This window comes from Geotrypetes seraphini, chromosome 4 (genome assembly GCF_902459505.1).
Source record: "Geotrypetes seraphini chromosome 4, aGeoSer1.1, whole genome shotgun sequence".
NCBI lineage: Eukaryota > Metazoa > Chordata > Amphibia > Gymnophiona > Dermophiidae > Geotrypetes > Geotrypetes seraphini.
The window spans coordinates 99,372,657-99,385,382 of NC_047087.1; the positions used below are offsets into that span (position 1 = coordinate 99,372,657).

General features: G+C 41.5%; 1 protein-coding gene across 12 annotated transcripts in view; it reads left to right on the plus strand.

Annotated features, from left to right (window-relative positions):
* ST3GAL6 (ST3 beta-galactoside alpha-2,3-sialyltransferase 6) overlaps positions 1 to 12,726 on the plus strand; it is a 235,045-nt gene that overhangs the window by 179,017 nt on the left and 43,302 nt on the right. For all 12 annotated transcript variants that reach the window (XR_004539149.1, XM_033941153.1, XM_033941154.1 and 9 more), the window contains one exon: positions 8,503 to 8,689. Coding sequence is in view for 11 of the 12 variants with exons in the window: in XM_033941153.1 (XP_033797044.1) it covers positions 8,503 to 8,689 (187 nt within the window). In the remaining variant the exon portion in view is untranslated. The remainder of the gene's footprint in view (positions 1 to 8,502; positions 8,690 to 12,726) is intronic.

Here is a 12,726-nt window from a genome sequence, read left to right on the forward strand (position 1 = left end):
ACACACTTGTGATTCCTCAGGCTCCCTACTCTCCCGACATGGCTCCATGTGACTTCTGGCTTTTCTCCAAGCTGAAAATGCCCCTGAAAGGGACCAGATTTCAGTCAAGAGAAGACATCATGCAGAATGTGATGGACCAGTTGCGAGCAATCTCAAAAGAGGCGTTCTAGTGCTGCTTCCAACAGTGGCTGAACCGTTGGAAGAAGTGTGTGGCAGCCTAAGGGGACTACTTTGAAGAAGATTAGTATAAGATGTTGTATCTGAATATGAGTATTTTTTATGAATAAAGGTCTGATACTTTTTGAACAGCCCTCATATTTTAGCGGTAGATTACATTGGTCAAGAAAAAAAGTTTTTCTTTGCTACTGAGAACTTAAGAAGTGTTCTTAGTTAATATAATGACACTGATTTCAGATCTGTAATTGGAATTCAACTAGCACGTCAGGTTTCTGAGATATTTTACTGATTTTTTTACACAGTTTGTCATATCGGCACAATATTGCGAGTATGAACTGTGTCCCATCAAATTTGTGTTAAGGAGTTTACTCTGAAAACAAACACGAAGACAATAAGGAGATATGCATATATTTACGCCTCTCTTAACTCACACAAAAGTGATGTAAGCATGTTCAGGAATGTTTGAGACACTTGCTTTTACGTTTGTACTGTACATTTGTCTCTCTTTGCAAGAACCAACAATATTCTCCCATCATACTGGAATTGAACTTTCCCTGATATCTGTTTTCCATCATCTTGATATCTTGATGAAATCTTTCCCCATGCATAGCATATCAGCTAATGGGTGCCAGAATGTAACTTAAAATGCACTTCTTAAGTTACATTCTGGCACCCATTAGCTGATATGCTTTCAGCATGTTTTCCACAAACTCAGCATAATTCTCTGATCTGTGATTACCAAGAAAATTCTGAACAATAGTACGAATGCTTCCCATGCTGCTGATTAGATGGGTTCAGCTTCTGTTTGAACGCATCAGTTCACGGATTTCAGGTCCAACAAAAACACCTCCTTTGATTTTGGCTTCGCTTTTCTTGAAACCAAACGTACTTTTTAGGTGCTGAAACTCATCACCATTTCTGCCCTTTACCTTGACAAAATTTTTCAGCAGACCCAGTTTTATATGTGCTGGAAGATAGTACATCGTGAGAAAATCTAACAGCAGGTGCTTCACATCGTATATGCCAGGTACGGATTCATCTCGGTTTGGCCATTGTTTCTGCCTGTAGTGGTTGGCATCATCACAACTGTTCCAAAGACACAAGAAGCACATGTATTTGGTGTACTCCAGTTGCAGACCCAGAAGGAGTGACACAACTTTGAGATCACCACAGAGTTTCCACTAGTGATCTGCATAGCGTGTGAGTTTTAAATATGTCTCCATCGACTCGTACGTTTCCTTCAACCCAGCTGCATGAGCAACAGGAACAGATGGCTTCTGGTTTCTATTGTGTAAAAGTACCACTTTAAGGCTTGCTTTGCTTGAATCAATGAATAGTCTCCATTCATCAGAAACATGTTCATATCCCAGTTCATGCATGAGATCATTAATATCGGTACAAAAACAAATTTTCCTTCCATTTGGTAAAAGGAAGTCAGTATGGTGTGACAATCATGGAAAAAAGATATTTTGGTGTCCTGCCTTAAAAGATTTCATTGTTTGAGCCTTGAACCCAACAATTCTGCTTTCTCCTTTGACAGTGACAAGTCTCTAACCAGATCATTAAGATCTTCTTGAGTTAGCAGGTGAGGTTGTTTTTCATCAACTTCAAATTCATACAACTCTTCCACAACAGAGGCACATTCTTCATCTGAACATATGGCACATTGTGCTGCAGATGTGGAAGAAGGAATTGGAACTGGATTCTCCGAGTCATGAGGAATGGGTTCAATTGCCGACGGACAATCAGGATACACAATTTTTGTTTTATTCCTCTTTATGAATCCAGCAATTTTTGTCATGCAAAAATAAGTCTGAGTGATGATTTGTTGGTTTACGCCATACCATGGGTACATCAAAAAGCATCTTCTTCCATTTCCCATTCAGCCACTGTGTTAATCCATAATAGCAGACTGTGCAGCACACATGAGGAGCCAACCCTTTATCTTGGTCACCAGCTTTACAGTCAAAATAATGCTTGTATGCACTTTGAAGTTTGCTGGACAGATTCTTTTGCTGATCTTGTGCAGTAAATTGTCTGCAGACATAACAGAAATTGTCAGGATGGTTAACACAACCTTGTCTATTCATAATAATTTTAATATCTTAGACAAAAACAAGAAATATTTCTTTCTATCTCGCTCTTAATTCACATTTTGGATCCTTTTGAGGACTTGAGAAGATTTATGTTAGTTAATTATTTCTGATTTGTTTTGATGTATATAATATTATAATCTTTGTCTTGAATCTTCTTTCTGTACAAGTTTAATCTTGAATGTATAACTGAAAACTTATAAATAAAATTAAAAAAAATATCTTAGACAAAAACAAACAAAATATAAAAATTCACAGGTAGAAAAAGCAGCACAATCACTATTTATTATAAACTTTCAAATTACTGGTATATGTGATCGATGTGCTTTCCTAAAATGCAATATTGTGTTACAGAAACAGTAAAATAAAAACACGGTAGTGTTCACGGTAGTGTTATTGACAAAAATGATATCAACACAAACTGATGCATAACTTAAAAAACAGGATGTGAAAGACAAAAGCTGTTTTCAGATTTAGTCAACATGTGGCCTTTGTTAAGGTACAGGTGACAGAACTCCAGTAGCAAAATGCTTGTTGACTAGTGTTATTAAAATGGCTTACCATGGTCTCTTCCAAGTTTTCTAACAATCTCTGTTATTGCCATGCAAATGTAGTACAAGGCCATTAATATTAAAATGAGCACTCCGAGTGATTCTCAATCATTGCCAAATGATTCTTTAACCTCGTTGTGCCACATTTACAGCCAAAATTTGCCGACAGGTCTTTGCTGTTGTTGCCTTACTTTTTGATCAGTGCCTGAGTACTGATTAGCTCAGGCACTAACAGGAATATAAGGCTTGATAGCTGAGACCTCTCAGAAAATTTTGCCGTCATCAAGCAATTCCCTGACACCCCTCCCCCTGGCAGCTGAAGAGATGCCCACTCCTCCCAACACCAAGCAACAGCCCAGCCCCCCCACCAGTGGGAGAGATGCCCACTCCCACCGCCAAGCAACCGCCCCCTCTCCCCGACATCCCCATGCCTCTGATGACCCCCCTGTTCCCTCCCCCTTACCATGTTTACAATGGCTGACTGGAGGGATGCCTACTCCCTCTGGCCAGCAGGCCCGCCTCTTCAAAAGGGCATGCTTTCCAGGGATGCACCAGGGAGTGCTCTGATTTGCCCTGGTTGTTTAAAGCCCCTCCTATGGGAGACATCTGGATCAATAATAATAATTTTATTCTTATATACTGCCAAAGCGGTACATGATAGTTCGAGGCGGTTTACAACAAGAAGCGCTGGACAATCAGCGAAGAGGTCACAATTCAAAGTCATCAATACAATCTTACATAATGGAAGAAGTGGAAAGCTATATAGTTCTTAAGGTTACTGGTTGAATTAGTAGAGCTATAAAATTATTAGTTTACAAATTGATTGAACAAACTCGTTTTTACTAATTTTCTAAAATTGAAGTAGGTTGAGGAGTGCGTGAGAACATCAAGAAGGGCGATAAATCCTTCTTCAGGTATATTAGCGACAGAAACAGAAACACAGGCGGGATAGTATGCCTTAGGAAACCAGATGGGAACTATGTAGAAGCGGACTCGGAAAAGGCTAAACTTTTAAACGAATACTTCTGTTCGGTCTTCACCCGCGAGGAGCCGGGATCCGGCCCTCAGCTACAGACAAGGGATAGCTCAGTAGACCCGTTTAGCAGCTTCAAGTTTACGCCAGGCAGTGTCTACTGTGAGCTGTCTAAACTCAAGGTTAACAAAGCGATGGGGCCAGACAACCTACACCCCAGGGTGCTCAGGGAGTTAAGTGATGTCTTGGCGGAACCACTATCCGCGCTCTTCAATCTCTCCCTTAGTACGGGTATAGTCCCATTGGACTGGAAAACGGCTAACGTCATTCCACTCCACAAAAAAGGTTGCAGAATGTAGGCTGCAAACTATAGACCAGTGAGTCTCACATCAATTGTGAGCAAGCTGATGGAAACTCTAATCAAACGTCAATTGGATACGATCCTAAACGAGGAGAATCTACGGGATCCCCGTCAACATGGATTTACTATGGGGAGATCCTGCCAATCCAATCTGATCAGCTTCTTTGACTGGGTGACAAGGAAGCTGGATGTTGGGGAGCCCCTGGACATCGTATACTTAGACTTCAGCAAAGCTTTCGATAGCGTACCACACCACAGGCTGTTGAGCAAAATGAGTTCTATAGGATTGGGTGACACTTTGACAAAATGGGTTGAGAACTGGCTTGGAGGTAGGCTTCAGCGGGTGGTGGTGAACGGCACCCCCTCTGAAATGACGGAGGTGATCAGTGGAGTGCCGCAGGGCTCAGTCTTGGGCCCAATCCTGTTCAATATCTTTATAAGAGACTTGGCTGAAGGGCTTCGAGGTAAAATAACGTTATTCGCAGATGACGCCAAACTATGCAATGTAATAGAAAGGAGTGCAATAGTCAAAAACTCAATGTTCGACAATATGACGCACGACCTACTCCTACTGGAGCGCTGGTCTAGGATCTGGCAAATAGGTTTCAATGCCAAAAAATGCAAAGTCATGCACCTTGGCAGCCGAAATCCATGCAAAAGTTACACCCTTAATGGCGAGATCCTAGCAAGGACTGTAGCAGAACGGGACTTAGGGGTGATCATCAGTGAAGTCATGAAGACTGCCAATCAAGTGGAGCAGGCTTCATCTAAGGCTAGACAAATCATAGGGTGTATACGTAGGGGTTTCGTCAATCATAAGCCTGAAGTCATTATGCCATTGTATAGATCCATGGTGAGACCCCATCTGGAATACTGTGTACAATTCTGGAGGCCTCATTACCGCAAAGATGTGCTGAGACTGGAGTCGGTCCAGCGAATGGCCACCCGGATGGTCTCAGGACTCAAGGACCTCCCGTACGAGGAACGGCTGGATAAGTTGTGGCTATACTCACTCGAGGAACGCAGAGAGAGGGGAGACATGATCGAGACGTTCAAATATCTCACGGGCCGTATCAAGGTGGAAGAAGATATCTTCTTTTTCAAAGGTCCCACGGCTACAAGAGGGCATCTGTGGAAAATCAGGGGAGGGAAGCTGCACGGTGACACCAGAAAGTACTTTTTTCACCGAGAGAGTGGTAGATCGCTGGAATAGTCTTCCACTTCAGATGATTGAGGCCAGCAGCGTGCCTGATTTTAAGACAAAATGGGATCTTCACGTGGGTTCTCTTCACAGAGAAAGGTAGGGGAGGGTCATTAAGGTGGGCAGACTGGATGGGCCGTGGCCCTTATCTGCCGTCTATTTTTATGTTTCTATTTTTCTAACTCAGCCAATCGTTCCATTTGCCTGCCTGGAAGGCAAGGGTTCTAGCCAGGAATTTTTTGTAGTGGCAGGCCTTTATTGTCGGATAGGTGAACAGATGTATTCTTCGTGTGGGCCTAATAGAACTTGCCAGGTTAAATTGGGAAACTAGGTAAATGGAGGCCAGACCAAATATTGATTTATAACACAGACAAGAGAACTTAAACAGAATTCGCACCTCCAGGGGCAGCCAATGGAGTTTTTGATAATAGGGGCTTATGTGTTCCAATTTCTTCAGCCCAAAAATAAGTCGAACTGCCAAATTTTGAATGACTCTGAGTCTTAGAATGGTTTTTTGAAGGATCCCAAGTAAATGATGTTGCAATAATCGAGCATGCTTAACCTTTTCCTATCGTAATAAATTTTACGTTACGCTGGTTCCAATCGTAATTATTTTAGCAAAGTTTTGTATTATTTGCCGTTATCATTTACGGCTATTGTAAACATAATGTAAATAAGTCATAAGTCTGTAAATTCAAATATTTTGTGTTCCTGGCTCTTTATTAGTATGGGACATACAATGGCAATGACATTTTTGAAATGTCCCGTCATCCGGGACACACGATAAGAAAAGGTTAAGATGGAAGATTGAACCAGTAAGCGGAAAGATGTAGTATCAAAGTATTTTCTGATGGTTCTGAGTTTCCATAGTAACGAGGAGCATTTTTTAACCAATAAATCTGTGTGAGCATTTAGAGTAAGGTGGCGGTCCAGTGTCACTCCCAGAATTTTTATGGAGTGGTCAATAGGAAAGACCTGACCATTCAGGAGATCGATGAGTCTTTGATTTTGTCATTAGGGCTTGCCAGGAAAAATTTAGTTTTTTCTGTGTTGAGCTTCAATTTGAATTCGGTCATCCATAGTTTAATTTGCTCTAGAATGGATGATAGATGAATTTTTGTTTCGAAGGTCAGAGTAATAAGGGGAATAACTATGGTGATATCATCAGAGCCTTAGGCCTCTCCCTGGATATATTGGGGTATTGGGGGAATTGTATGATGACGAGAGGGAGTGGGCATCTCCCCTGTTGCTGTGGTGGGGGGGGGGGGGTGCTTGACTTCAGCAGCGGGAGGGAGTGGGTATCCCTCCTGCCAATCTTTGAATTTTTTTGTTTTTGTGCTTTTATTCTGCACATGTGCCTATCGCTGTCACTAGCGATGGGCACATTGAAATTTAACGAGCCTTCCCTACTCTCTGCCAACCTCATTTGAATGGGTTTTTGGAGAATGACTCACCTTTTTGAAATCACTACAATAACAGCTGTGATAGTAGCCCATCGGTTTTTAACGAGAAGTTTTGAGAATCTAGCTTAGTATGTCTTCAGAAGTCTCAGGAATATTAGAGTGAAAAATTGGTATCATGCTTTTTGTTTTTGCAAAAGCTAACTCATTTTATATTTGTTTATTTTGATAAGCAGGCTATTATGGTTGTCAGAAAAATTTTATTAATCATTGGTTTGTTAATTTAGTTGTTAGGAAGGATAAGTAAGCTGTTGTCCTTATACATCCTAATTTCTATAATCTTTGAGTTTATCTAAGAAAATGTTCTAGCTTATTTAGAACACTCCCATTTAGGTGATTTTCAGTCACGAGAAATGAGAGAGCAAATCCATTTTTGTTTCCCTTGTGTTGGTTGCCAGTATTGTTGAGAATGCCATTGAATTTTTTTTTTAATATTTTTAAAAGTAACTTAAGTCTTGTTCTTACTTAAGTGGTTCAGCTGAAGTTTACATGCCAAAAGTGACCGTTATATTTTTTCTAATGATCTTTATCTGGAAGTTCCTTCTGTGTATTATTGTGTACACATGAGAATCTTGAAAGGTATGGTACTTCATTATTGGAGGCTGCTTCCATCATTGACTTAAAACTTGGTTATTTATAAAAGTTTTTCTTTATCATGTATTTGCATAATTATCCAATTTATTTTTATATTCTAGAAGAATCTTTGGTAGACAGTTTGGGATTGTTTTATTTTATGATTTCTGGTAATTATATCAATATGAATTGTCTATATTATGTAATTTAAGTAATTATTTTTAATGATTATCACCTTGAACCCTTAGTTGGTATTTGTTTTATTTTTGTATGCTGACTAGGGTGATCTTTTTAAGATATCAAAAGTGCTTTAGAAAGAGTTTTTAAAAATTAAAATATATCTGACTACTAACCCAACAGACCCCCTGGTGACTTCATCACGTTGAAGCATACAGGTTTTCTTCCTGTTTTCTGGCTTCACATGCTACAATGAAAACCATATTTTTGAGCTGAGTCCATGTTTTTCCAGTATTTGCAGCAATTTTGGGATCTGGATTTCCATTTTTGCAATGAAGGAATCATTTTTTATTTGAGACAGTGCTTCTCTGCAAGGGAATCATGCTTTGCAGCTAATGCTGCTCCCTCCATGCACCCCTCATCACCATTAAGAAGCGTGTAGCTTCTTTTTGTTTTCCAGTACTATACAGTTGTTGGAATGTACTGCTGAGTTCTGAATTTCTATTCACATTGCCTGCTGTAGAAAACTCAAGATAAATCGATAAATATGGTTCTCTTGCTTGTTTGTATATTTTTGTTCATACTGCCTCTTCACAATTGCTAGTTTGTAGTGTAAAATAAACTGCTCCATATTTGTGCTCAACATGTCAGCTATACAAGAAGCACAATCTGGCCTGTACATTTTTCTTTTTTTGTTGCTGAATAGTGTTAATAAACAATATTTTAAATACAGATACTCTATGCCTGTTCTTTATGTTTTCTGTGCATTTTAAAGGGGTTACCATTGTTTTCTGTATTATCCAACTTTTCACTTATCTGACAATAGGCTGGTTACCGTATGTTTGTCGGATAATCAAAACTGTACTGTGCTTTCAAATTTCCCCTTCATATTTCTGCATTAAAATTGAATTAACTTCATTTTTTATCCTCTTATAGAATGAATAATGCCCCTGTTATAGGGTTTGAACAGGATGTGGGGAGGAAAACGACATTCCGACTTTGCTATCCTGAGTCCATATTTTCAGATCCAGTTCACTATGACCCCAACACAACTGTGGTGCTCCTTGCTTTCAAACCTCATGATGTGAAGTGGTTGTCGGAGTTGCTTTTACACAGACATGCAGTAGGTCTCACTGCAGAAAATTCCTGTTTTTAATTGATATGCTTCTATAGTAGCAGAAAAGAATAACACTATCAAAACTTATAATAGTATATGGTCTACTCTGCTTGAATATGTTTCTATATAATGACTTCACTGTTATATTTGATTAAGAGATAGTGTATGCTATTGGAACTATTAACATCATATAATTTGTTACTGAATGTATAAATCTTGCATGAAAAACAGGGAGGAATGGTGGGAAGTGTCATACAAAAATCCAAAAATATCACTTCAAGCCAAGAAAGCTAGCTTATTACTTAAGTGAAAGAAAAGTCTCAGACAAATGGAGAGGTGTACCCACACTCTTCCACCCAAGCATCATAGGCAAAAAATTTTCGCACAAGTTTAAAGTTTGCAGGTGGGAGCAAAAAAATAGCCAAGAATGATTAATGGTAAAAACCACTGAACACAAACAGGCCAGGCTGACGATTGTTTTGTGGCTGGTAACCACTGCTTCAGGACCTTAGCACCAAATCCAGGCTATCCCCACAACAGTGCTTTGAAAGTTGTAGTTGAAACAGCAGTTAGGATCTGTGTACTGTAAGTAGTTGAATGAGCTTTTGCTCTTTTTCAACTTTCAGCAGGTGAGCATTTTCATTTCCCTTTTGGGTTTGTGTTTTGTGTTATAGGATGGCTTGGATTTGGCGCTAAGGCCCTGTAACCTTTTTTTTCAACAGAAGATATTTAAAAACAATTGCTATCTCCATTATACGTAATTAATTCAGACATGTACAGAATTTATAACTTAACAATGCTTCCTTAATAAATTAAGATTTTAAAAAAACTTATCATACTAATCTGTGCAGCACCGACAGACAAGTGTAGATCATGAAACTTGGGATCCTAAGTATCCCAGTGAAAAAGGATGTTCTAGCGCAAAGGATACAGTAGTTCTGACAATCCCCCAAACTGCGAGTTTTTTGCAGAAGGATTTCACTCGCATCTTTCAGTTCCGCTGTCTTCCTCAGTTGGCTGTGCCTTGTCCCATCAGTTTTCCCTTTTGCATGCAAGTTGAGAAGGTGTCTGTCTGATCTTCTCTGAATATATTTTATTATTTTGGGGTAGGTTTTTACATACGAATCATGAGGCTTTTGGTGCTCCAGTCGACCCCAGTAGCCCTGGGGCATCTCTGCCTGGGAGAAAACGCAGACACAATTAACAGAATTCTGCCAGTTTAGCCAGCCTGTATTTTCATTTTTGGAGCTCAGGGACCGTTCCCCTGGAAGCTAGGTGGGATAAGCTTTAGTGGGTGCTGGCTGTGTTTCCCTTCCCCTGTAACGGCATAAGGATTCATGGGTGTCTGAGGTCTCAGTTTGACTGGCAGCCTGAAGATCACAGCTTTGTGGACCTTCTAAAAAGGCAGAAATCTTCTCCAAATTCTAGCTGCAGTGTGAAGAAGCCAGTTTAGCCAGCCTGCATTTTCATTTGTGGAACTCAGGGACCGTTCCCATGGAAGCTAGGCTTGCCCCTGATTACTATCAGGCGCTTAAATGCAGGCTGTTTGGCCATGTGGTGGGATGAGCTATAGTGGGTACTGGTTGTGTTTCCCTCCCTCTGTAACTGCATATGAATTCATGGGGGTCTAAGGTCTCAGTCTGACTTTTGGTCTGACTGGCAGCCTGAAGATCGCAGCTTTGTGGATCTTCTAAAAAGGCAGAAATCTTCTCCAGATTCTAGCTGCAGTGTGGGCTGAGGCAGATAAAAACGCCGGTACAGAAGCAGTACAGCCTATGGGAAAATCAGGGGGGGGGGTCCCAAAATTTAAGTTTTGGCGGTTTCTAGGTCTAGAGTTTTTTGGTGCCAAAATGCTGCCATGGTGGCATCTTGGATGTTCCAATTTTAAAATAAGCCTCTATCTGTCTCAAAACCTCGATTTGGGTTAAAATTGAATATAATGGACTCCTCAGATCTTTCTACCTCTGTATCATGCCAGGATTGCGCTGGATGGTTGCCTGAGGAGCGTTCATGTGCCATTTGCTGTGAAGCACATGGGGCGGGAGCCATGAGCTAAGCCCCCTCTGGTACCTCTAGGGCTGGGGAATTACAGATTGCTCATGAAAATCCCTTCCGGAGCCCTTGGATGGTGAGTTGGTGAAACATAGATGCGTGGATGCCAAGCGAGTTCCTGTTCAGGACTTTACCCCCAGATTTTGTGAGTCTTATGTTGAGAGCCTATGTAAGTTGTTGGGGTCCTCCTGCGCTATGTGAGGGTGCGCTACTGGCTGCATAAAGAGATGCTTCCACCAAAGCTCACTCCCTCCAGATAAACTTACTGAACAGAAACCACAAGACCAGTCGGACTAAGCAGACTGGGGGACAGAGTCCATGCCTTTACTACCATATAATGAATCTTCCCTTTTAGGAGATTCTGGGTCTCAGGCTGAAGCCAGCAGTCAAGAGACAATAGTCTGATCAGGGGGAGAATCCAATGGTTCGCCAGCTTTTCAAGTTTACAGCTTTGCTTGAGATTATTACTCACTCTCTATGAGAGTTAAACCTGGAATCTCTGCAAATCTCGGTAGCTCAGTTCACAGTTATGAACAGCTCTAAGACTTGGACCACATCTTTCCCTCACATCCTGATATTACTATGCTAGTTACAGAGCATTGGGAGTTACTATGCTAGTTACAAAGCATTGGGAGGCCCCAGAGGGCTCCTTATGGATTGCTAGGGCTATGTCAAAATTGTATCCTATGGCTCCTGACTTTAAGCAGCTGTTTGTTCAGCCTAAAGTGGATTCATTGGTAGCTCAGGAAATTCAGACAATATGTTTCTAGGTGTTTAAACTAGAAGGTGGGAGGTTGTATGTATGAAGGACAATTTTGGTGGCCACCCCCTACAAAAGACAAGATGTGACAGTAGTAAAGGTAGCAATGTAAACAACAATCATAACAAATCACTTCTTAGCAATGCAACAGGAAGTGAAACTAATAAAAAAAACTATAGAAAATATTAGATTACTGTTGAAAGGTAGCTTGAAAGCAATGACCACAAACCCTCACAGTCTAAGCAACAAAGTTTGTGATCTTGAATCCCTGATGATAGGGGCAGACTTGGATATTGTTGCTATCACAGAGACGTGGTTCCCATGGATGAGATGCAAACATACTGGGCTTCAATCTTATTAGGAAAGACAGAGATGGGCAAAAAGGTGGAGGAGTAAAGACCAATAACCAAGCGACTGAAATGTAGGGGAACTGGGGAAAGGAAGAAGCAGTAGCTTACCAAGGGAGGGGGAAGTCTGCCCCAGGTGCACGCCCCAAGGGGGTGCACAGCTGGCCACCCACCGGGAAATAGGCTGCCGCCGGGGAAAGGCTACCACTGCCGCCATCGGGAACAAGCTGGCGCTGAGTTCTCCCTGTTTTTCTTCCCTGCGGAGCCAACCAACTCGCGCCACCCGACGTCAATTCTGACGTCGGAGAGGATGTTCTGGCCAAGCCAATCACCACTCCGACATTAGAATTGACGTCGGGCGGCGAGAGTTGGTCGGCCCCGCGGGGTAGAAAAGCAGGGAGGGAGAACTCGGCGCCGGCCTGTTCCCAATGGCGGCAGTGGCAGCAGCATGTTTCCCAATGGTGGTGGCGTGGGGGAGGGCAGGGAGAAAGAAAGAAAGGGGGGGACAGGGAGCCAGAAAGAAAGAAAGGGGGCAGGGTGAAACAAAGAAAGAAAGAAAAAAATGGGGCACGGAGAGAGAGAAAGACAGACATAGAGAAAGAAAGGGGTATGGAGAGAGAAAGAAAGAAGAGACAGGCTGAAAGAAAGAAATGGGGCACGGAGAGAGAGAGAGAGAGAGAATAAGACAGGCATAGAGAAAGAAAGGGGACATGGAGAGAGAAAGAAAGAAGGGGGCAGGGTGAAAGAAAGAAAGAAATGGGGCACGGAGAGAGAGAGAGAGACAGACATACAGAAAGAAAGGGCATTGAGAGAGAAAAAGAAGGGGGCAGGGTGAGAAGAAAGAAAGAAATGGGGCACGGAGAGAGAGAGAGAAAGACAGACAT